General features: G+C 42.4%; 2 protein-coding genes across 10 annotated transcripts in view; one reads left to right on the plus strand and one right to left on the minus strand.

The window, feature by feature from the left end:
* PPP4R1 (protein phosphatase 4 regulatory subunit 1) overlaps positions 1–9,641 on the plus strand; it is a 62,968-nt gene extending 53,327 nt beyond the window's left edge. For all 8 annotated transcript variants that reach the window (XM_064705852.1, XM_064705849.1, XM_064705845.1 and 5 more), the window contains 8 exons: positions 1,249–1,344; positions 2,953–3,138; positions 4,624–4,785; positions 5,277–5,377; positions 5,736–5,856; positions 5,953–6,087; positions 6,908–7,049; positions 8,606–9,641. In XM_064705852.1, coding sequence (XP_064561922.1) covers positions 1,249–1,344; positions 2,953–3,138; positions 4,624–4,785; positions 5,277–5,377; positions 5,736–5,856; positions 5,953–6,087; positions 6,908–7,049; positions 8,606–8,769 — 1,107 coding nt within the window. In that variant the 3' untranslated portion in view covers positions 8,770–9,641. The remainder of the gene's footprint in view (positions 1–1,248; positions 1,345–2,952; positions 3,139–4,623; positions 4,786–5,276; positions 5,378–5,735; positions 5,857–5,952; positions 6,088–6,907; positions 7,050–8,605) is intronic.
* Positions 9,642–15,595: 5,954 nt separating this feature from the next.
* The window catches only part of RALBP1 (ralA binding protein 1), a 33,915-nt gene continuing 28,414 nt past the window's right edge, over positions 15,596–21,096 (minus strand). For both annotated transcript variants that reach the window (XM_064705854.1, XM_064705853.1), the window contains exons 5-10: positions 20,268–20,429; positions 19,677–19,808; positions 19,072–19,179; positions 18,189–18,310; positions 17,643–17,766; positions 15,596–17,407 (exon numbers count right to left, since the gene is read on the minus strand). In XM_064705854.1, coding sequence (XP_064561924.1) covers positions 17,144–17,407; positions 17,643–17,766; positions 18,189–18,310; positions 19,072–19,179; positions 19,677–19,808; positions 20,268–20,429 — 912 coding nt within the window. In that variant the 3' untranslated portion in view covers positions 15,596–17,143. The remainder of the gene's footprint in view (positions 17,408–17,642; positions 17,767–18,188; positions 18,311–19,071; positions 19,180–19,676; positions 19,809–20,267; positions 20,430–21,096) is intronic.

The following is a 21,096-nucleotide window of genomic DNA, read 5'->3' on the forward strand; positions in this document are numbered from 1 at the left end:
GCTGCTGGACACATTTAGTTATGGAGTTGCTTGCAAATCTCTTCTTTCCTTGGGTCTTTAACACCTTCTTGCTGCTGCTTCCTAAGCCTGACAGGTGGCATGGACTGCTGTGCCAGAGATGTGCAGTTGCTTCACAGCTCTGCCTGTCCTTTATCACCTGTAATTATACCTCAGCAGCTAAAATTGCAGCCCAGTGCTTAGATGAAAGTAGCTTGTGGAGAAGGAAAAAGCAGCTGTCTGAAGTCAAACCAAGGAAGACAGATTGTATCCTGGAGGCTTTTTTTGGAAGAAGTTTGTAGTTTGCTGGAAAATTCTCGTTGTCAAAATGATCTGAGCAGCTGGTGGAAGTAGGCATGTTCTTGTTGCTTGTGTTGACCCTAGGAGCTCACCCTGCAGCATTTGGGAATAGATAGATACCTTGGCTCAAATCTAGCAAAAATGCCTTTGTCCTTTTCCAGCACACAGCAGCCTGATGCACTTTTCAGATATTCATTGTATTCTGCTTGAAATTCCTGGTTTGTTACACGAAGCCATTGTATTTGGGGAGCTGCACTTGTAAGGAAAGTGTTGGTGCATCCCCCCAGCAGCACAGCTCACTGCAGCCCATCACACCTCTGCCACTCCCCAAGGCCCAGATGTGTGGCCAAGGTGCTAAAATGATTGCTGAAAATTATTTTATTAGGACTGCTGAGAGAAGTTACGACTCTTGTCAGCAGCTGTGGCCAAGCAGGACTCAGTTCTATAAGGTGAAGCTTGTCCAGAGAAGGTTATAGAATAATCACCTCCAGGAAGGGTGCAACAGCATGAGTCTCATGAGATTCTGCTCTTCAGTGTGAGGGTGGCTTTGTTTTAACCATTTTCTAGCACAAATCCAAAGCAGCAAGTCCATCAAAGTCAGCTACAGGTGTTTTCTTACTTTCCATTCAGGGGAGAAGCAATGGGACCCATATGTTAGTTGTATTTTCCTTAATGCAGTCTCAAAAGTACTTCTCTCCTGTGATTTTCATTCCATAAGAACCAAAATGGAGCAGAGTAAGAGGAGCTTCTGTTTGAAATTGAAAGCAGATTTATCTTGCAGACCTTTTGATTTTGGGCTGCAGTAAAATTGTATTTGATATTAAAACATATAGTCCTTTAATCTAAGAAATAGACTGTGAGGCAAGGACAGCACTTCTTGATGTTGGTATTTCTTTTGTGTTTAATCTTAGAGTGTGTTTTATGTGACCTTTTATTTTCTTTTTTTCACAGGGTATGGATTCTCCACTTCACTATATTCATAATGATTCAGATTTGAGTACCAACAGTAGTTTCAGCCCTGAAGAAGAAAGAAAATCCAAAGTACAGGTAAATGATAGTGAATTCTGGTTTTCTTATATGTAGCAGATAAGTGAAATTTTTTTAATATATATGGGTATTTCTTTTATCCTCTTGATAAGTAACATTTTTAAAAATATATGTGGGTATTTCCTTTATCCCTTTTTTTCATTCATTCATTTCTGACATGATCTAGTTTCTATTAAATACCTCTTAATTAAGTAGTTTTAAATTAGTCCTTGTTTCCAGAGTCAATGGCTTCATTTAGAAATTGTTTCTGTTACATTTATGCATGAGAGATAACAATATTATTTTGACATGAGATAACAGTTGTCACAGATCTTCAGGCTCTGTTTAATTTGGTTTAGTTTTCAATGGGAACCATGCTGTAGTGGGACTTAGGTTATTGAGGAAACAGGTTTTTTATTACATGTTTTGAGAGGAACCACCCCTGCCCCTTGATAGCTTTTTGCAGAACAGTTTTGAAAGTGTTTCATTAAACTGGAACTGCCTCTGTTTTTTTTTTCCAAAAGGAATCAAGTGTCTGTTGTTCCATAGTGTGGAACAACATTACATTGCCACTGTGCATCAGTGTGACTCCTTGAGTGGGAATCTCAGTCCCTGGCTTGTTCTTGTCCGTCGAGCTGTTCAGCAGCTGTGTTAGGCAAATGCTCTTGTGCTCCCCTTCATAGAGTCAGTCCCTGACACAGCTGAAGCAAAGGCAGTAGTAAAGAGGTTCTCACAGAATTTTGGTTCAGATGATTTGATTCCTCAGTGGACAGAGGGATAGTTCTTCACCACAGATCTCTTTGTCTCCGGAGAAGCCTCTTTCTCCCTGTTGAGTGTCCAAGGAGTTTGGACGCAGTATGGAACACACTGTAGTCTGCTCCCTCCCCTTCCCTGCTTCCCAAGGCATTTTAATTTAGTTGTCTTCTCTCCACCTTTTCAAGATTTTGAGAGAATTAGAAAAGGTTTTTTTGAGCAAGTCACATCATTTGCTGTTTTACCTGTCTTTATGGATGACACAAAATGGCCAATTTGCACAACATGAATCTGAATGTTTGCAAAGGGTAGAATGGAGTCTTTCCATTTCCTAGACTCCCTAAGGAGACTTGTCCACTTGCTCCTCTCTTGAGTTGGTCTGTGTGTTTTCAAATAGCCCCTAGTCATGTTATTGTTCCTTTGGAACCTTTTGGTGGAACTTAGCAGATACAAAACTGTTGTGTGTCAGAATAGGACACAGAATGAATGACACGCAGAAGCTGAAAGGTCTGAGGTAAAAAGAGCGTAGTTTATTTCTGACTCCAATATTTATAGACTTTCAAGAGTGACTATGGATTGGAGGATGAAATTGCCACCTCTCCAGCCACACTGGTCAAACCAACAGTCCATCAAATTTCTCTTCCTCTAGAAAGGAATGCAAAACAATCATTATTTACATGAAAAGTACATGAGAAACTCCATTACAAAAATGTAAACATCAGAAGGCTTAGAAGAACAGGGTTGTGCTCTTATTAAGACACTGTAATTAAATAATATTCTATAGTTGTGGGGGAAAAAGAGGGCCCTGGAATGATAGTGAGCCTTATGAGGAGTAAGTGAAAATGGTGTGTATGCTGTGCCTTCCTCCTGCTGCAGGATGTTGTCCCTCAAGCCTTGCTGGATCAGTACCTGTCCATGACTGATCCGTCCCGCGCACAAACAGTGGACACCGAGATTGCCAAGCACTGCGCCTACAGCCTGCCCGGCGTGGCTCTGACCCTGGGCAGGCAGAACTGGCACTGCCTGAAGGACACCTACGAGACTCTGGCCTCTGACATGCAGGTGAGCTCAAGCACTGAACAGTCTGAAGTTGTGAGATGTGACAAAGACCAATTGCAGCCTCTGTAGTGGTTTCTCTTGTTCGCTGGATGTTGGGCTGCTGTGCTTTCCACAAAGAGCTTTCCTTCCCTCGTGTTATCCTACAAGGAGTGATGGATAGGTGCAGTGGTTGTTTTAGAGGAAGCAGGGGGTGTGGTGCTCAGGTAGTAAAGAAATGGGCAGGTTAGAGTGGGAGATGGATCTCCAGTAGGAAAATGAGGACAGGTTTCTGATTTCCTGTGCATGCTTGAGATCTTATGGCAGTGTCTGGGAGCCTCCTATGTTTGAGAATTTGGGCCGTGCTGCTGTGTGAGCAGACATGCCCCTGCAGGCATGTCTGGAGCTTGGTGAGTCAGCCTCACACCAGGCCTTGGTGCCACATCCAGTTAGTCATACAGGAATAACATCGCTATCACCATGCAGCAGCACTGCTGCTTTAAAAACAAATCCTGGAAATAGCAGCATTTTCCTTGTTGTCAAGTGGTAAGGAGGTGGCTTTCTGCATTTTGTGGTTTACAGTTGTTTCCCAGACCTCCTTTGTTTCCTTGTTTGGAGATGCTCTTTATATTTTTTTAAATATTCTCAGACTGCTTCACCTCCCTTGAACTTGCTGCTTGCTCTGTCAGAGCAGCAGTTCTCAGTGATACATTGTGAGTAATTTTATACATGGCTATTGCTCATGTCTTCCAGGCCCCTTTACAGCCATTAAAAACAACCAGCTAATAATTTGAAACACAAGTAAAAACAAATTGCCCTGTGTGCAGAAGTGTCCAGAATTTATCACCAGTCTAATCTGAATTACGATTGGATCACCAAACCAGAGCAAAAGAGCAGTGCCCATGCTAATTGGAAAGTGCTGCCTAAAGAATAGATACTATTTTATTTTTAAAAGACTTTTTTGAAATAATTACTAGAATTAAACAATGTGCCCTCAATTTAAGGTGTCTGGTAGCTCCACTGGTCCTTGGGCTGCTGGGCACCAAGTGTGGAAGAAACTTTACCTATTATGGAAGCTAAAATATCCCAGCTGAAATATTGTGGGATATATGTCTTACTCTTTTAATTTTAAAAATAGAATGAGACAATAGTAACATGAAACTAATTTATGCTGAAGAATTTAAAGCGAAAAGTAATGTGTGCAAGAGCACTCATGTCAGGAATACTATTTTGCTTCCTGGCACCAGGAAAATTAAAATATTTTGATTACTTCTATTTGAATAGTTCCTTGATATGGAGGTGGAAGAAATGATACCTTGTCATTTGTCTTCTCTTCAGTTTTCCTTTTTTTTCCCCCTATTTTAAATTTCTAGTGTAATATTCAGTTGTTACATGAGGTACTGTAAGGATATTTATAAGCAGTGGAATTTGCTGGGAGTCCGGCTTGGATACTGACCCTCAGGTTTGCCTGGAGCCCTTTGGATCAATAACATTGATTTGTTTGTGTTGCAGTGGAAGGTTCGGCGGACACTGGCATTTTCCATACATGAGCTTGCTGTCATCCTTGGAGACCAGCTTACAGCTGGAGATTTGGTTCCTGTCTTCAATGGCTTTTTGAAGGACCTAGATGAAGTGAGGATAGGTGTGCTTAAGCACTTGCATGACTTCCTGAAGGTATGTCTGTGTCCTACCCATGGAACTCTGTGGGAATCTCTGCAGATGTCGGTTGAATACTGGAATATGTGTTCAAGAGATCTGTGTTGCTGCTACTTGATTTTCTCTGAAGAGCTTTGTTCATGTTTATTCAGTATATGATTTTTTTTTCTCTAATCTTGCCTACACAACTTACTTGTCAAATTTTTGTAGAGGTTTCTTTGTAACTGCCTCATTTCTGGAGCTGAGAGACACAAATCCTAAAACTATCTTTACTATTTACACCTCCTTTCTTAGAAAAGAAGAGACTTGTCACATTTTCCTTTCAGTAGTGCCTCATGTGATTTTAGTCTTTGGCATTACACAGTTTAGCCCAGGAAAGCAACACTGTTGCTAAAGATTTAAGGTTTTTTAAATAAACAGAATGTTTCATTAGTTGTATTTAAAGCTCTTGTTCTGTGTGCTGATTGTAGCCTGTAGCTCTTTATGTAAGTTTGTATTTTCTGTTTCAGCTTCTTCATGTTGACAAAAGACGAGAGTATCTTTATCAGCTTCAGGAATTCCTGGTGACTGATAACAGCAGGAACTGGCGTTTCCGTGCTGAGCTGGCTGAGTATGTGCTTTTCAGAATGATTATTTTTATTGTCGTGGATATTTAAAAATATGAAAATCATATTATAGATGTTTTTCAGTGTTATTCCTAATTTAATTTTTGATTAGTAGATGATCCTTCTCCTCCTCCATATGTCCCCCTTGCTTAAAAATTCCCAGTAGTTGTATTGTTAGTTTGATATTTTCAAGTTACCCACATTCAAGATGATGGCACTAAAAAATAGATTTTGCTTCCCAGTAACTTCATTATGGCCACATTGCATATTTGATAAGTGCTGTCCTATAAATGATGGTACTCAGTTCAGCTGCCTTTTTTCTTACTGTGACACACTGTCTTTGGTTGTTCTTCCATCTTGTAGGCAGCTGATTTTGCTCCTGGACCTGTACAGTGCCAGGGACATCTATGACTACCTGCGGCCCATTGCGTTCAACCTCTGTGCAGACAAAGTGTCCTCTGTCCGCTGGATTTCCTACAAGCTGGTAAAGCAATCTGAATAAATTTAGGGTGTCAGACTTCTGAGTGTTGGTGGGGGCAATTTTTTAATTTACTTTTTTGTTCCTTCTTGTTTCTTCAAGGTTAGTGAAATGGTAAAAAAGCTGTACATGGCTTCAACACCAACTTTTGTGATAGACCTCATGAATGAACTTGTTGAAAAGTTCTGTAGATGCCACAAATGGTCTGGGCGGCAGACTTTTGTCTTTATTTGCCAGGTGAAATGTCTTTTCATTTCTGTTCTGGGGGTTTGGGGGAAGTTGATTTGTTTGTTTGCTTTTTGGTTTTGTTTGAGTGGTGGTGGTGGTGATCAGAATTAAGGGGACTGGAACTCTCCAGCTGTCCATTGGCATTATACTGGTGAATATTTGAGAGCATTGTTTCCAAGGGAATAGTTTCATGGCTGTTTTTTTCTCTGTTTCTCCATAGGCGAGCTTGACTGCATCTTTAGCTCAGCAAATTAGCACCAGGTCATCAAATCTGATATTGAATATAGAGCACAAGTGTAGCAAAATAATCTCTGAGTTGGGAAGCTACTTTGTTGCTCAGCATGAAATGAGATTGGTGTAATAAATCTTTAGAAATCAATGAGTAGGTGCTGCCTGTACCTCTTCAATCAGCTTGTGCAGCTTGGTCAAAGCCAGTGCATTCTCAGCAAAACAAACAGGAGTTGAAACTAGCTGGGATCCCAAGGAAATGGTCAAATTTGGAGGCTGTAGCAGAGGTGCAGACTGGGAGCCACTGTGGCTCCTGCCCAGGTGGACAGTTCTTTGAAGTGTTTGGAGAAATGTGAGCTTTGAGCTTATTTAGAGAATTGTTATTGCTATTAACCATTTTTGTCTCTAGTTTAAACAAAGACTAAATTAACTGTGAGAAGGATTGTAAAGGTCTTCTGCTTTTCTCTCCTGTTGTCAAGTGGTACAGTGATTAAAAAAACAAAAAAAGGGAAAAAAGGGAGTTCCAGGTTTCTGATTATGTGTTGAGATTTCATCCTCCCTGTGCTGAAATGTAATGAAATTGCCTCTGTGTTCCTGCCAGAGTATCAGTGAAGATGACTGCCTGCCCATGGACCAGTTTGCTGTGCATCTGTTGCCACACTTACTACACTTGGCATCTGACAAGGTTCCAAATGTTCGAGTCCTGCTCGCAAAAACATTGAAGCAAACCCTTTTGGAGAAAGGTTAGTGGCAGAAAGAGTTGCAATGGGCTGACTGCACAGGGGTTTTTTGTCCCTCAGTTTTCCTAAATTCAGCTGGGAAAGAAAAAGCAACATCAGATGTGGGCTGCTGTTGCTTTTACTGTCTCTTTGATGTGAGATGTTACCTTGGCTGACCCTGTTGTGGTGTCCAACCTGTGGTTGTGTAGTGCTGAGGAAATGAGTTCTTGCTCAGCCTGTTCCTTTGGTGTCATTTTCCATGAATAAACTACTTGGTAGAGGTGTCATCAGAAAGCACAAGTGAGCAGCTAGCATCTGTGAAATTGTTGAACAGTGCCCTTTATTTAGTTTAGAAAATAAAAAAAGTTGATGTTCTGTGTAATAAGACAGAAAAATATACACAAATATAAACTACCATTTGTTTTTTCTCACTGGGGGAGAAGAGATGGCTGTTGTTTGGGCTTGATATTTTATGGTAGCAGTGGGAAGAAAGCTTCTCTGGTTTCTCTTCAGGGAAATAAGACATGCAACTCTTAAATTGCAGAGTGTGCTTAGGAAAGCATCCCCAGTGCATTGCAGGTGCCAGAAGAGTCAGCAGTGCTCAGAGCCCAAAGCACTGTTAAGGAAAGCAAAGGAAATCAGCATTAGAAGTATTAGGCTATTTTCTAAGACAGCTGAGTGTCCATTTTGGAATACTTCATCCATTTCTGGTCACTTCCACTCCCAGCACCATACACTGGCTTGAGGACTGCTGAGCTGTTGGAGCTGCCTTGTGCATGCTGACTGAGGAAGCATATGGGGGCAGCTGAGATGGATCAGCTGATGGGCAGATTTATCTTCTGTTAACTGTGCCAAGGATGTCACTGTTCTTCCTGCCCTCACGTGCATTGGTGTTTTTGTGTCCCCCACATGGATAGTGCACCTCCATTCTGCATTGCCACTACTTAAATGTATGGCAGGTAGTCTCTGCCTCAGAGGTGTTCTCTGTAGGATTAGGGAGGGTGGATAGCTTGGGGAAGGCAGGTTGAAAAAATCAGTTCAGGAGTTTTTAAACCTCAGATCTCAACCAATCTTCCTATGAGCCATTTTTAGTGACATTGCTTTTTTGCAACTTGTGTTCTGTAGTTTGTCGAATGTTGGAGCTTCTTCCACTCATGTTATCTTAGATCTATCATTTGATGATTACTTGGCAGGGCTGGCAGGGAAATGGAGTGGCATGGCCATGGGTTGATGGTGTCTTTCCTCTGTCACAAATACAAGCACTCTCATCTGGAGTTTTGTACCAGGCTTTTCCTTCCTCTTTGGCCATGGAGTCTGACACCCTTTTATACTGAAGGGCTGTAGAAATCCTGTACTTGTGCAACATCATTAGAGCAACTGTGCTCTGAAACATTAAATTATTTTTAAGGTGAATTCATAGATATATTTGGAAGTGTCTTGTGTGCCTGCTCAGATATTCCAGTTGGACTGCAGGAGTGCACTGTCCTCTGAAATTTTGTGTCTCACAGGGTGCGCTGAGGCTGGCATTGAAGTATCTGCTGCCCTTTCCTCCCATAAGTTTTGTGCATTTTCTCTTACAGAGTATTTCCTGAATTCTGCCAACTCTCACCAAGAAGCTGTGGAACAAACAATTATGGCTCTTCAAATGGATGGTGACAGTGATGTCAAGTATTTTGCAAGCATCCACCCTGCCAGTACCAAAATTGCAGATGATGCCATGAGCACTGCTTCATCAACTTACTAAGTTCCCAATGTTGCTATAATTAAAAAAAAAAAAATTAAACCAACTATCCTCAAATGCTTCTAAAATGGTTGATTTAGAGCAACCTCTTTGGAAGGAGGGATTTCTTGCCAGATTTAACAGGTGGATGTTATCTAAACCTGATAACCAGGGATTTTAAGTCAAGGCAAAGTAAAGATACCTGTGTCAGCTTGACTTTAGAAAAACACTGCTCAGAGGATTATTTTTGCCACCGAAGCCTTAAATCTTCTGTCTTCCTGAACAAATGAAACTTGAATTGGCAGATCATTTTCATTGTAGAAAGGATGTGATGATTTCCAGACACCTGCATTGTTTCTCCTGAGGAGTTAACTTAGCAAGTATTTTCTGTAGCAGCTGATGGGCAGGATGGCCAGAGAGGCGAGTTTGTACAGGGACTGAGACCTCCAGTATTAGAGCTAAAGTTTTTATCAGTCAAGGACTTGATTTGTGTGCAGCTGGGCACACCCTTAAGTGGGAATAGCTTTGATGTTTGTAAATGGGAAAAGTAGAACTTTGGATTTCTCTTAAGGGCTCAGTGCTAACACTAAACTAGAATCTGATTTTAATCCTTAAATGCAGCATATTGCTGTATCCATTAGCAGAAAACTTTGCTGAGTACCTGTGTCCTAATTATTTTCATGCTGGTCATGACCTAAAGGAAATTTATTAGCACATGTACTTTAAGTCAGGTATTTTTAACTTGATCATGATCAGCTCTGAAGGTGCAACTTTTTTCTTCATATACTGTACATATCTGTGAGCCTCCTTGGAGTGCTGCAGTCTAATCATGTTGTTTAAAAGCTGTTGTGATACAAGTTGTTCTCTACTTGTCCAAATAAAATTTATTAATAAGATGGAAAGAAATCTTGTGACCTTTTTAAGACATTAAAAAAATAAGTTTGAAATTTAAGTGGACTTTTTCTTTCAGTTTTCTACACTCTGGTGGCTGTTTCAGGGGCAAGGGGTTTGCTTAATGATCCTGAAGAATTCTGCATTTTGAGATGGAATATGCTACAGCACAGATGTACTTTGACCATATTGTTGAGGTTTTGCTGGATTCTTCCAAGTGTCCCTTTTGCTTGGGAGCCTGTTGCCTCCAGCCTGAAATGTCATCTTGGCTGGAAGTAAGTCTGAACATGCACCTCAGTCAGATTTACAGAAAACTGTGAGTCCAGACTGCCCTTAACCTGCCTGCAGTCCATTGACTGCTTTCCTCTCCTCTCATTTAAAATTACTGATCCAGTATCTCCTTCTGTGTCTTCCAGGGAGAACTTCCTTAAATCACCTTTCTTCCAGCCTGCAGAACCCAAAGTGTGAAGCTTCTTTTCCCCCCTGAGGAAGTAGAAATGGCTGTGGCAGCTTATCTTTGATGTATTTTAGCAGAACATTTTCACTTATCAGTCAGGTACCTGATGCCCTGGCAGTTGAGCCTTAGGGGGATATCTTTTTTTCACCTCCTGTTTTTTTGGAAAATAGATTATTCTGCAGTTTCTTCTCTTGTAAACAGAAAGTTGCTATTTGCTCCCCAGAGGCTGTTTTTGTACTCCTTAGCACAGCCTTGGAGGTGGTTAAGATGCAGAGCCATCTCTGTCTGCCTTGAAATGTGGTGAGTTTGGAGTTTTTTTGGGTAAGTTTGATTTTCTAAATTGCAGAGTTTTTTTCTTTTATGCTTGAGGATTTTTGTGGGATTTCTTTATTTATTACTTTTTGTAGACGTGTGTTTTTCATCTGCTTTTTTGGTGTAGATTTTTAATACAAAATTTTTTTTTTTTTTTTTTTGCTATGCATGTCCCTTTTCAAAGTTGGCAGAATCCCTGGAGGAGCAGGCAGGGTGACAGTGCTGTGGATGGCAGCAGGCCGTGTGGAAGCAGGGAGCAGTGCTGCTCTCCCTGCTGCCCCAAGGAGAGCACCTGAGAGTGACTCATCTTCTCCCAGGCCAGGAGGTTCCCATTTCAGCAATATGCACTGAAGTGCAGTTGATTTCTTCATTTTGTTCAGAGAAGATAAATCCCATCATCTGAGGGGTTTTTTGCCTTGTGTGTGCCAATTAAGTTGCAGTTGAATTGTGTGTGAACAGGACCTGTTGAGACCAGAGGCTGGTCCAGGCCATGCTCTTGACTGTGAATGGAGCACAGTGTTCACTGGAGGAGTGTTGGGGTTTAAATCCCAGTTTGGAGTCTGAAATTAACATGGCCCAAACTATTTCCAACACTGTACTTATGTACTCTTCCACTAGTCCAGTAAAATGAAGGATTATGTCTGATCCCTTTATTTTCCAGTTACTTCAAGGTAAAACACTTCTATGTTGAAAAATGAGACAGAACTTCTGGATGCTCTATTTATGCAGTAGTGGCTCAGGCCTAGGAATCAGAGAGAGTGTTTGAAGCTTTTCCTAAGGAAGACTTGAGTGTTTTCAGTTTCAGAGTGCCTGAGTCTCCCTTTCATGTAACAGCTGAAGATCATCTCCAGTGAAGAGGAGAAATGGCTTTGTCCTTTCTCCTCCACCCAGCCTGTCATGGATCCGTCCCTTTCTTTTCTGCTCCGTTTGATGATTCCCAAGAAGCAGAGGGGAAGGAAAGCCTTGCTTTATTGTCAGCATTTCCCTGGAGCATTTGATCTACAGCCTGAGGCATGTGGACTCTCTTGCTGAACTCTGATAAGGGATTTTCTCATGCCAGCAGTGTTAGCAGTGCCAATAATTCAATCTTCATTGTTTCCCTGAGGATATGGGGTGTGGGGAAGTGTGGATCCTTGTTCTGAGCACTGCTAAATGGCGCTGGTTCTTCTGTGGAGCAGTGTCAGGGGATGCTGCCAGACATCCTGCTGAATTACCTCCTGGGTGCCTTTCCTGAGGAAAGATTTGAGCTCTGTACTTCAGTTCATTTCTCTTTTGGTCAGGATTTCCTGAGCAGAAAGGGAGGTGGCTCCCAAGCTGCCATCTGTTGGTTCATGGTTTTCAAAAGCTGTATCATCACTCAGCTTTCACCTGCTTGGTAGAATACCAGATTGGTTCTTCACAGGCAATTTTCATTGTTTGCCATTTAATATTTTGGCTCACTCATCTTGCATCTTCTTCATGAGAATTCTTCACAGGAAACTCCTTTTATTCCCATGTCCTGCTTGCAGTGCTGCCTTACTCCCACTTGCTGTTTTCCACAGCAGCTTCTCTCCCATCAGTTGGTTCTCCTCCCAGGGACCCATCAGGATTTGGTATGGCCATTTCCTCGGCACACTTGCCTGCAGATTTCATGCCAGTAAAACTGGGAAATGTCTGAAACTCTGTAGAGGGAGGGTTTGTTTGTAACCAAGACATGAGCAAGGCTTGGAAACTGGTTTTTTTCTGCTCTGAATGTCCCAGATGGCTGCTGCACAAGCTCCTGGCCCCGTGGGTTCATTAGGACAACAGAGCAGCAGGGTCCTTGTTAGTGCTCGGCCCCTTGTCCCTGTACTGCCAGAGGTCAGGCTGCAGAGGTGCTGAGTGGAATTGGGAGTGGAGGGGCAGGAGGGCAGAGTCTGTCCCATGGCTCAGGCACTCTCTGAGTGAGTTCCCTCCTGCTGGCAAAGGCTCCTCTTAGTCCCTTGTCTTTTGCTGGGGAAGCTGGTGAGCACCTCACGTTTTCTGACCTGCTTTCAGGAAGGATAAGAAGAAGATTCTGAGTCAGGCAGATGGGCAGAAGCTGGTTCTGTATTCCACTTACTCTGTCCTCCCTGATACTGATGGGAAGGGTTTGTCTCCCTGTCTGTGCCAGCTTGGAAAGGATATTTGAAGTGATTAATCATTTCTGTATGTGCAGAGTTAGGCCTTACTGAGAGACTGCCTTAAAATATGAAAGTATGACAGAAAACCTCATTTTGCATGATCTTGTCCCTCTGCCCGAGTGCCTTCAGATTCCGCCTGTTAGTTTTAATTAACATTCTGTTTAGATCAGAAAATAAATAAAGAGCCCAAATTAATGGGATTATTTTAGGGTTCAGTTGCTGTTGAGGTTGGGCTACATCTAGCTGATTAGAATACCGTCACTTAGCAGAGATAAATAACCAAATGTTTAAACATCTTACAGTTCTCTGATCGTTGTCTGCTTGAAATTCCGTGACCTATTTCTGCAGACATATAGTGATGTCTCTGTGTGGGAAATGCTTAAAGGGATTACCTGCAGGTGCTTTGGGATTGAGACTGTGACAAGTGAAGGTACTGAGCATGCTTCTCTGCATGTTTTTTAGCAAGGCTGAGAGGAGGAGAGATGCACTGCTTGAACATCAAAAGGAATTTCATTTATTTTTCAGTCAGTCTGGGTTTGTGGTGTAAGAAAAACCCAAATAAACTCAATTTGAGTAAGGTACTGACAAAGGCACAAATGGGGCCAGGCCATTTCTCTTGTACTGGTCATTGATCTCATGGTTTCTTCTGGTCTCTTGGCTGAGGGTTTTTTTTTTTTGTTTTTTTTTTTTTTTAGTTTTTTTCCAGTCACCCCCTGGATCTTTGTGCCTGACACTGTTTCCTGTAGGAATTTCTGCTGTCAGCAGAAATGTCGTGCCCCCATCTCCCTCAGGGCCCTTAACTGGGATAAGCCCAGGCAGTGACTCTCAGTAGTGGGAGTGTGCAGCAGCAGGAGCTCATTGGGACTCCCAGGCACATCCCCTGTGTGGCAGCAGGAAGTGTTCATTGGGGCAGAAATGTGGGATGCAGTATTCCCATCTCTCAAATACAAAATGCTGGGATTGCAGACTGCCATGGAATCTGTGGAGTTGTAGAGAACAAGGCTATGGCCGCGCTCACGGCTCCCTTCCCCCCCTTCAAGGACCAGCTGTGGTTCTTCTCCTGGACCAGGGGGCTCAGAGAGAAGAGGGATTTGGGAAGGGGAGAAGTCCATGCAGAGCAGCCCAGTTTGCAGGGTTGGTCTGAGAACTCTTGCGGTTCGGATGGGGAATTTTTCCAGGCTGTGGGAGTGGGGTTGTCTGGTTTAGAATCATGTTTGTGCAGTGTAATCCTTTGGCAAAGCTTCCAGCTCATGCTGTTAAGGCAGCAACACAAGAAACTCCAGAGGAAACGTGGCAGCAAGTCCTTTGTGTCAGCAGTGCCAGTGCAGAGTGCCCTGTCCTGGCAGGTGCTGTGGGTCTGCACCTCTGGGAGAGGGTGGGGCAGCAGCCGAGGGCTTCCTCCGAGGGACAGGAAGGACAGACAGCCATGCTCTGGCACAGGGCACCGTGCTGTGCCTTCTGCTGTTGGAGTGTGTTCTAAAGAGCACAGTGGAGAACTTGTGCTGTTGGATATAAGCCATGTTATATGGGTCTGGATGAGGCATTTTTCCCTGTGCAGATGAAGCACTGGGAGTAAGAGCTGCTTGCTGAGAAAAGGAAAGCTTGACAGATGAAGTTTGGTCAGACCTCTTTGGCAGAGGTTCAGGTTGAAGTTTTAATTGTTATCTATTTTTTTTTTTAATTGAAAGAAATTAGCTTTACATGGTCAGGTATCAAATTCTTGGTTTCAGTACATAGATTTTAAAAATTGCTACTTCACTCATTAATCTGAGGGGACAGAGAAATAAAAGTCCCCCCAGTGCTAGTGTAGGAACAGGGAATAGAGGTGGAAACCTTCTGTACAGGAGTCCTTCATGTCCATGGTAAAGGACAATGAATTTCTGGAGGCCCATCTAACATTTTATTTTTTGTTATCTTTCAGAAAAATAAATAAAACAACCCCAGTTCTTTTTAGCTGTTCAGGCAATACCAGTTCACTTCAGGCTGCTGCTTTTCAGGTAAAAAGAGGGAGGGAAAAATCCTGCTTGGTGTGCCAGATGTCTGAGGCTGTTCCAAGCACAGCTGCAGTATTTCAATGGGTATAAAAGCTGTTGTGATTTCAGTAACCTGTGGGCAACCCCCCCTCTTTGTGTCCTGCCTCACTGGCACAGGAATCCCAATGATTTGTTCATATGGTGCTTCCTGATCCCTTGGGCTTCTGACTGTCGGATGTGACCGGTCTGTTCCGGGCCTCTGTTGGAAGGAGGTGTCAGAACAAGCCAGGTGTGTCATTGTCACCCATCCCATCACCTGGGGCACCTCCAGTGCAAGTGCTCAGATTTTAAGAAGGAAGCCAAGGGCCAATCACTCAGAAATGTTAAGTCCAGAACAGTGGGAATAATGTTGTGAGCCTGTTCCTGCCTCTTTTCAGTAAATGTAAATCAGTCTGGTATTTTGTCCAAAGGGTTTGACAGAGATGCTGCTGCTGCACTTGGCACGCACAGGCTCTTAGGTGTTGCAAAGAGGCTCATTTTAAGTCAGCTCAAATGACACTTTGATTTATATAACCTGGTCCTTTAGGACATGGATGTGCTTCACGCAGGTGTCCAGGCTGCTCAGGTATTTTTCTGTGGCCCTTGGGATTGAGAAGTTTACAATTTGATCTGAACAGCACACTCAGATTATTGTGCTGTAGTTACTTTCCACTTAATTTGAAATTAACTTTGGCTTTTTTTGGCTAATGATTCTCAGCTGCCACGTGCAGGCTTTCCAGTGGCTGCTCTCTGTGTACTTTTCACTGCAGGCAGTTCCTGCTTGGGGCAGGAGGGCCCTCGGCAGGGGAGGAGCAGGAGCGCAGCCCCAGCCTCACCTGTGCTGAGGCACACAACAATTCAAACATCTCCCAGGTGTTTGACACCAAGTTTCTGCTTACAGGAGCTGTGCTGCTGCAGGGGCTCCACCTGTTTCAGACCTTACTTTGAGAAATTTTTCATAGAAAATTCTCAGCTGCAGGCACCCACCTGAGAAGAGTAACTGTGATCTGCATTATGAAGTAGATGAAGGAGAAACTACTTTCAAATGGCTGTTGAATTTATTTGCTTGATAAATACAATCCTAACAAAATAAAAGTTAACCAATATTAAGAGATTTGTCTGAAGAACATTAGAAAAATCCATGACAATTCAATAGGAATTAGTGTGAATTAAACAAACAAACAAAAAGTTTAAATATTGCCAGCAAATATAAAATGTATGTAACGAAGGCAAGGGAGAATGCTTTAGTTTACATTTGTAATCTGATCACATTTTCTGTGTTTATAAACTTTTTTCCAAATTTTAAAAAAATACTATGCTGTTTTTTCCTATAACATATCAAAGCATTATTTGTACAAAAATCAAATCATGGCCAATGATTCACAACAGTGCAATAGATAAAGAATAAAACCACATCCAACAGGTGCTGAAAATAAATATCCAGATTAAAAAATAAGATAGCCTATATGCACTCTGTGGAGTTTCTGTCTATCTATGGATTGAGGGCTGAGTCCAATGAGCGTATCCAAAACATGAAAGGGCCCTTAAATGCCAGTGTGGGTGGAGGATTTGGAAGGGCAGAAGCATTAAAAACAGCCAAACCCAAACCAAGTCCCAGGGAGGGGTGGATGGTTTGTCAAACACCAACAAAAGGAGGCTATTGCTGAACCCCCGGTGCCTCCCGTTGGCGTGGCTCTGCGGGCTCCTTTGGAATCCCAAGTGCCTGGCATTTGTGCAGGGGCAATGCTGTATTGCTTGGTCAGGCAGATACGTCCCAAAGACACGACCACTCCATCCCTGCCTACAAGCAGTGGCTTTTTCCAAGAGATGGAAACATTTAAAATGGATGAAGACAAAGCGCTTGGCTACACGGCAGCAGTGTGAGCAGGGCCTGTCTCAAACAGGAGTGATGAGGGTGGTTAATGATGAGTCAGTGAGTTACCTACACCGCTAAAGGACACGGACATTGCCACCGTTCAGGGACATAAATAACATCTCTCAAGTTTTTACACTTATTCAGTACATCTCAGAACAGAAATGAAGCTTAAGGGCATGTTAGGTAAACATGATACCCCACAGTCTCCCACCGTTTCAGCCAACCCAGAATAAATTTAAAGCTCCCTTGTATATAATCTGCATCAGAAAGGTATCAAAGGCACAAGCAAGAAGTGACTAGGTTAATAAGCAGAGATAATGGTGAATGAGGATGAACAGATCCACAAGGCAAATCATTAGTAAGTGTGGGTGGGTTTTGTTTTACTGAAAAGGAGATCTTCCAATTCTGCTCCAGTGAATGTAAATAATGATTTTGGTTTGAAATAAAACTGTTACTGAATTATTTTGAATCACCTGAAGGAAACCAGTCTTAAAATAATCTGATACTAACTGGAAAACTCTTCTGGCCTCTCCAAACTCACCTGAGTCTGATGAGTAGAAGCCACAAGTATTAGAGACAAAAGTCTCCAGGGCTTAAAAGAAAAGTTTCTTTACAGAATGTACACAGCCACCAATAATTTGTGCAGTTTGACTCAAATTACAGTAATTTGCACAGTTCAGTTGATTTCGTGCATAGCCAAGGAGCCGGATCAAATGGGAGTTTCTTTCCTATCTTTACTTGGGGATGGCTTGACTTGCTGCTCCTTGCTTGCTTTTGGCTGCTCTTTGGCTGCTTTTGTCTCCAGGACAGTGTCTCTCTGCTGCTGAGAAACGCCCCCGCGCTTTTCCGGCTCCTCTTCCTCCTGGCCCTGCTGCTCGGACTTTGCGCGCTGCAGCAGGCGGAGCTGCACCCGCAGCTCGATGATGGCCTCGCGCTCCTCGTGAATCGCTTGGTTCAGGTGGTTGTTCTTGATCTTTTAGGGAAGGGAAACAAATGTCAGGGAATGACAATATGTTCCTGTGCTGTAGCTCGGGGGTGTTTAGCACTGCTGACCCAGGCAACAACAGGAACTCGCACAGAGCAGCGATTTAAAAGCTGCATATGGGTCACAAGCCTGGGCAAAACTGATGCACGCAACCAGTTTGCACCTGTGCAATCACATCATCGCCACAAGAGAGAACCAGTGAATGCCAAGAACCAAATCCTACCTCCAGTTCCTCGTTCTGTCTCTGCAGATCCTCCAGGATGACCTGCAGCTCCTCCTCATCTTCACTCTCACTTTCACTCTCGGAAGAGTATTCCTCGGTTTCGCTGCGGCCGTGCTGCTGGCGACTGAAAGAGCAAGGGCAAATTCCACTTTAAACGCTTCCTTCAGTCTGCCAGAACTGTGGCAACACTAGAGACTTAATTTTCATCCCCTCAGTCATCTGCCAATGGTTTAAAGGGCAAAATCAGATTTCCCTTTCAAAGCTTAATTAATAAAAAAAAATAAAGCAGTGATTTTATAGGTGGATTTTTTTTAGTGCACAGGGTCAAGTTTCCTTTAGATCATAATTCCATTGTTAAAACAACAGAAAATATCCTGCAAGATTCAAATTTGTCAAGACTTCGATAAGAACAAGTGGCTTTCAACTGTGATGTTCACTGGGTGAGCTTTTAAGTGTGGTTTGGAGTATTCTTTCAGCAAAGCATTTATGCACTTTTAATCCCAGCATGCTGTCCTGGCTGGGCTCTGCTGTGAGCTGGCCCCTTACCTTTGTATTTCGGCTATTTCTGCTCGGAGCCGATCTATTTCTTCCTTCTCGGAGGCGATCTGTCTCCGCAGAAACTGCTCCATGGCCAGCAGCTCTTCTTGTTCTGTTAAAATCTCATTCTCCTGCAATGATCAGTTAGTTCACTTAAAGTCTTGACTTTATTTCCTACAGGAACATACAATAAGTATGAGATGATGCTGTTCTCTGAAATACTTTCAGTGGCAGTGGTTAGCATGTCTGCTTTGAACTTTGATCCATCAAAACCTCAAAGCAAATAAAAAGTTCAAACCCAACAATGTCTGTTCTAAATCCTCAAGATAATCACTATACTGAATAGTTGTGGAGATGACACACCAAATCCTGGCATGTTTGGCTGCCTTTCCTTAAATCACAGGGGAAAGCTCTGGCCAACCAGTAAAATAACTAGAAAAACTGAATTACATGTCTTTGATCTTCTCCCCTCTGTACTTTCCTCCTTATATTCATTTTCAAAGCTACTGGGGGAAGCAACAGAAGGCAAAAAAGCCAAAAGAGTTGCCTTATTTCCTTTGATCAGTAGGAAAGCAGTTAACAGTACTGAACCTGGCTACACTGGGAAGTGGTGCTTTCTATATACATGAACAACAAAGGCCACTTTTTTTCTTTCACAGTGTCTCCTTTCTGCTGTTACCAAGAGTCTCCTCAGCTCTGGGCTCACTCCTGCAGTCAGCATTCCCTCCTTGCTTCACTGGCCATTAAAACAAAGCCTTGTGGTTTTAATGGACACAGAGACCCCTCTGAGTCTGCAATGTCCCCTCTGCATCAGAAGGGACAAAGAAGTGTTTAATAGATCTGAAATATAAAATACCATTACCAGGCAAACAAGTAAGTGCCTGCCAGCTACCTGTGCAAGCAGAATATTTATAACTTCTTCATTCTCATTCATTTCTTCTTTGGAGACATCCTCCTTTGAAAGGCTAGCAATTTCTTGTGCAATCTTTGTTTCACACTCCTGCCAGAGAAAGAAAACAACATTTAAAGGGACAGCTTCCCTGGTCAGTGTATTTACTCTAAAAAATATTTTTTTGAATGCATTATTTTCCAAATTTAGAACCACCATCACAGTTGTCTTCCAAATTTTGAGCATGGTCTGTCCCATCTGTTGGACATAAAATAGTTTAAAAAATACTTCTCAGATTTGTTAACGTCAAGTCCTCCAGTAATTCCTCTTGGTACTCTAGGACTCAATGCAATGAGCATGTTCCCTAGGAAACACTAAGGTTTTCATCACACAGACATTTTTTGTGAACAGCTGTGAAGATCTCCCTGTCCCTATGAGAGCCAGCTAAGCAGAAAACACAATTGCTCATCAAGCATGTAAAGTTAAAAAGAGAAAATCTGCAGCAAAGAAGATTGAAAGGTGTTTTGATTTGCCTAGGTGTCTCTGCACTGTTATGGATTAGGATCCATGCTTTAGCTGTCTGGCCAATAAAGAGGAAAGTTACCCACCTGTCTCTTAGCTTCTCTTAGTTTCCTTTTAAGGGCTGTTAAGATTCTCTGCACCTCCCAGAGTCTCTCTTCTTTGGATAAGTCTTTTATCCCTGCCTGCAAGTCTCTGTGTAAACAGTTCAGAAGGAACTCCTAGAAAGATTGCCAAAGAAATCATCTTTAAATATATTGTACCAGGGCAGATTGAGAAGGAAGATCTTTCTTGCTTTGTGGCAATGGGCTGGGAGTTCTGGTTTCAAACCTTGACATGTCCATGAACAAGTGTTAACACAAACCCAGCATGGATCCAGAGCCAGCTGAAGAGCAGTACTAAAGAAACCACCCTCCCTAATGGGCTCTCCTGGCCCTCCTCCCACAGCCAAAGTACACAGCAAAGCACTCCATGGGTGACACAGCTATGAGCATCACAGACCACAACAACTTTCCACACATGAAAAAGGAAAGGAAAGCATCAAGCTCTTCCCAGTGGTCTCATCAATAGGATAATTGTGATGGACTTAAAGCACGTGTAACAAACTTAGGAGAATTTTCTGCTGAATGTATGAAATCCAGGGCAAAGATAAACAGAAAAACACTCAAGTAATTGCCAACCTGTCGCCTGATTTCTTCTTTGATGCTCTCTTGTGTTTCTGGAAGTGCTGGCATTGTTGCCATATTTGACCAGCGAAGAGGTTTTGTCACCTGCTTGAGGGTCACATTTCCAAAGAACTCTTGAACATGTGTAAAAAACACGTACAGGACACGGTTGCTGATCTGAAAAGGACAGCATATTGGTTAAGATGATTTATTCACATCATCTTTATCTACAAAGCACAGTGTCCTCCAGAAACAGCAGCCTTCAGTAAACCTTACTGTGAGCCATAGTCATGTCAGTCTCTCTTGAGATTAAATCTGGATTTAAAACTATCTTTACTTTCAACAATGCAGTGTTAGCCTCAAGGGATCACTTCACTGTTTCTCTTACCTGTGCATCTGAGACACTTTCATGCTAAACTCAGCATCTTCACATCTCTTAACCTACCAGAATTATTTCCATCATGATAGACATAGAAATGCATTCAATCTCTTTGTGCTCACATAAAGATAGATAGTAAGAGGGAACATCAAGCCTACTGTGTTATACCTGATGGCTGGCTACACCTTCTCTCTCTTCCCCCAACCTTTAAGTATTCTCTACAGCTTCTCTCTCAGATGACTTAATATAGTAGAAAAAGGTAGTATGAAAGTATCTTTCACTATATTCCTTGTTTTAACCTTAGACAGAAGCAAGTATATTTATTTTGATACTTTATCTTCCACTGACATTTAAAAAATTATCCTGAAACAAATGTTAGAGTTGTGTCATTACCTGCACTTCAATTGCTAAGATCTAGTTACCAACAAAACATGATTGGGCCTGCATTGTTTTACCCTCATTGTT

This window comes from Zonotrichia leucophrys, chromosome 2 (assembly GCF_028769735.1).
Source record: "Zonotrichia leucophrys gambelii isolate GWCS_2022_RI chromosome 2, RI_Zleu_2.0, whole genome shotgun sequence".
Classification (NCBI taxonomy): domain Eukaryota; kingdom Metazoa; phylum Chordata; class Aves; order Passeriformes; family Passerellidae; genus Zonotrichia; species Zonotrichia leucophrys.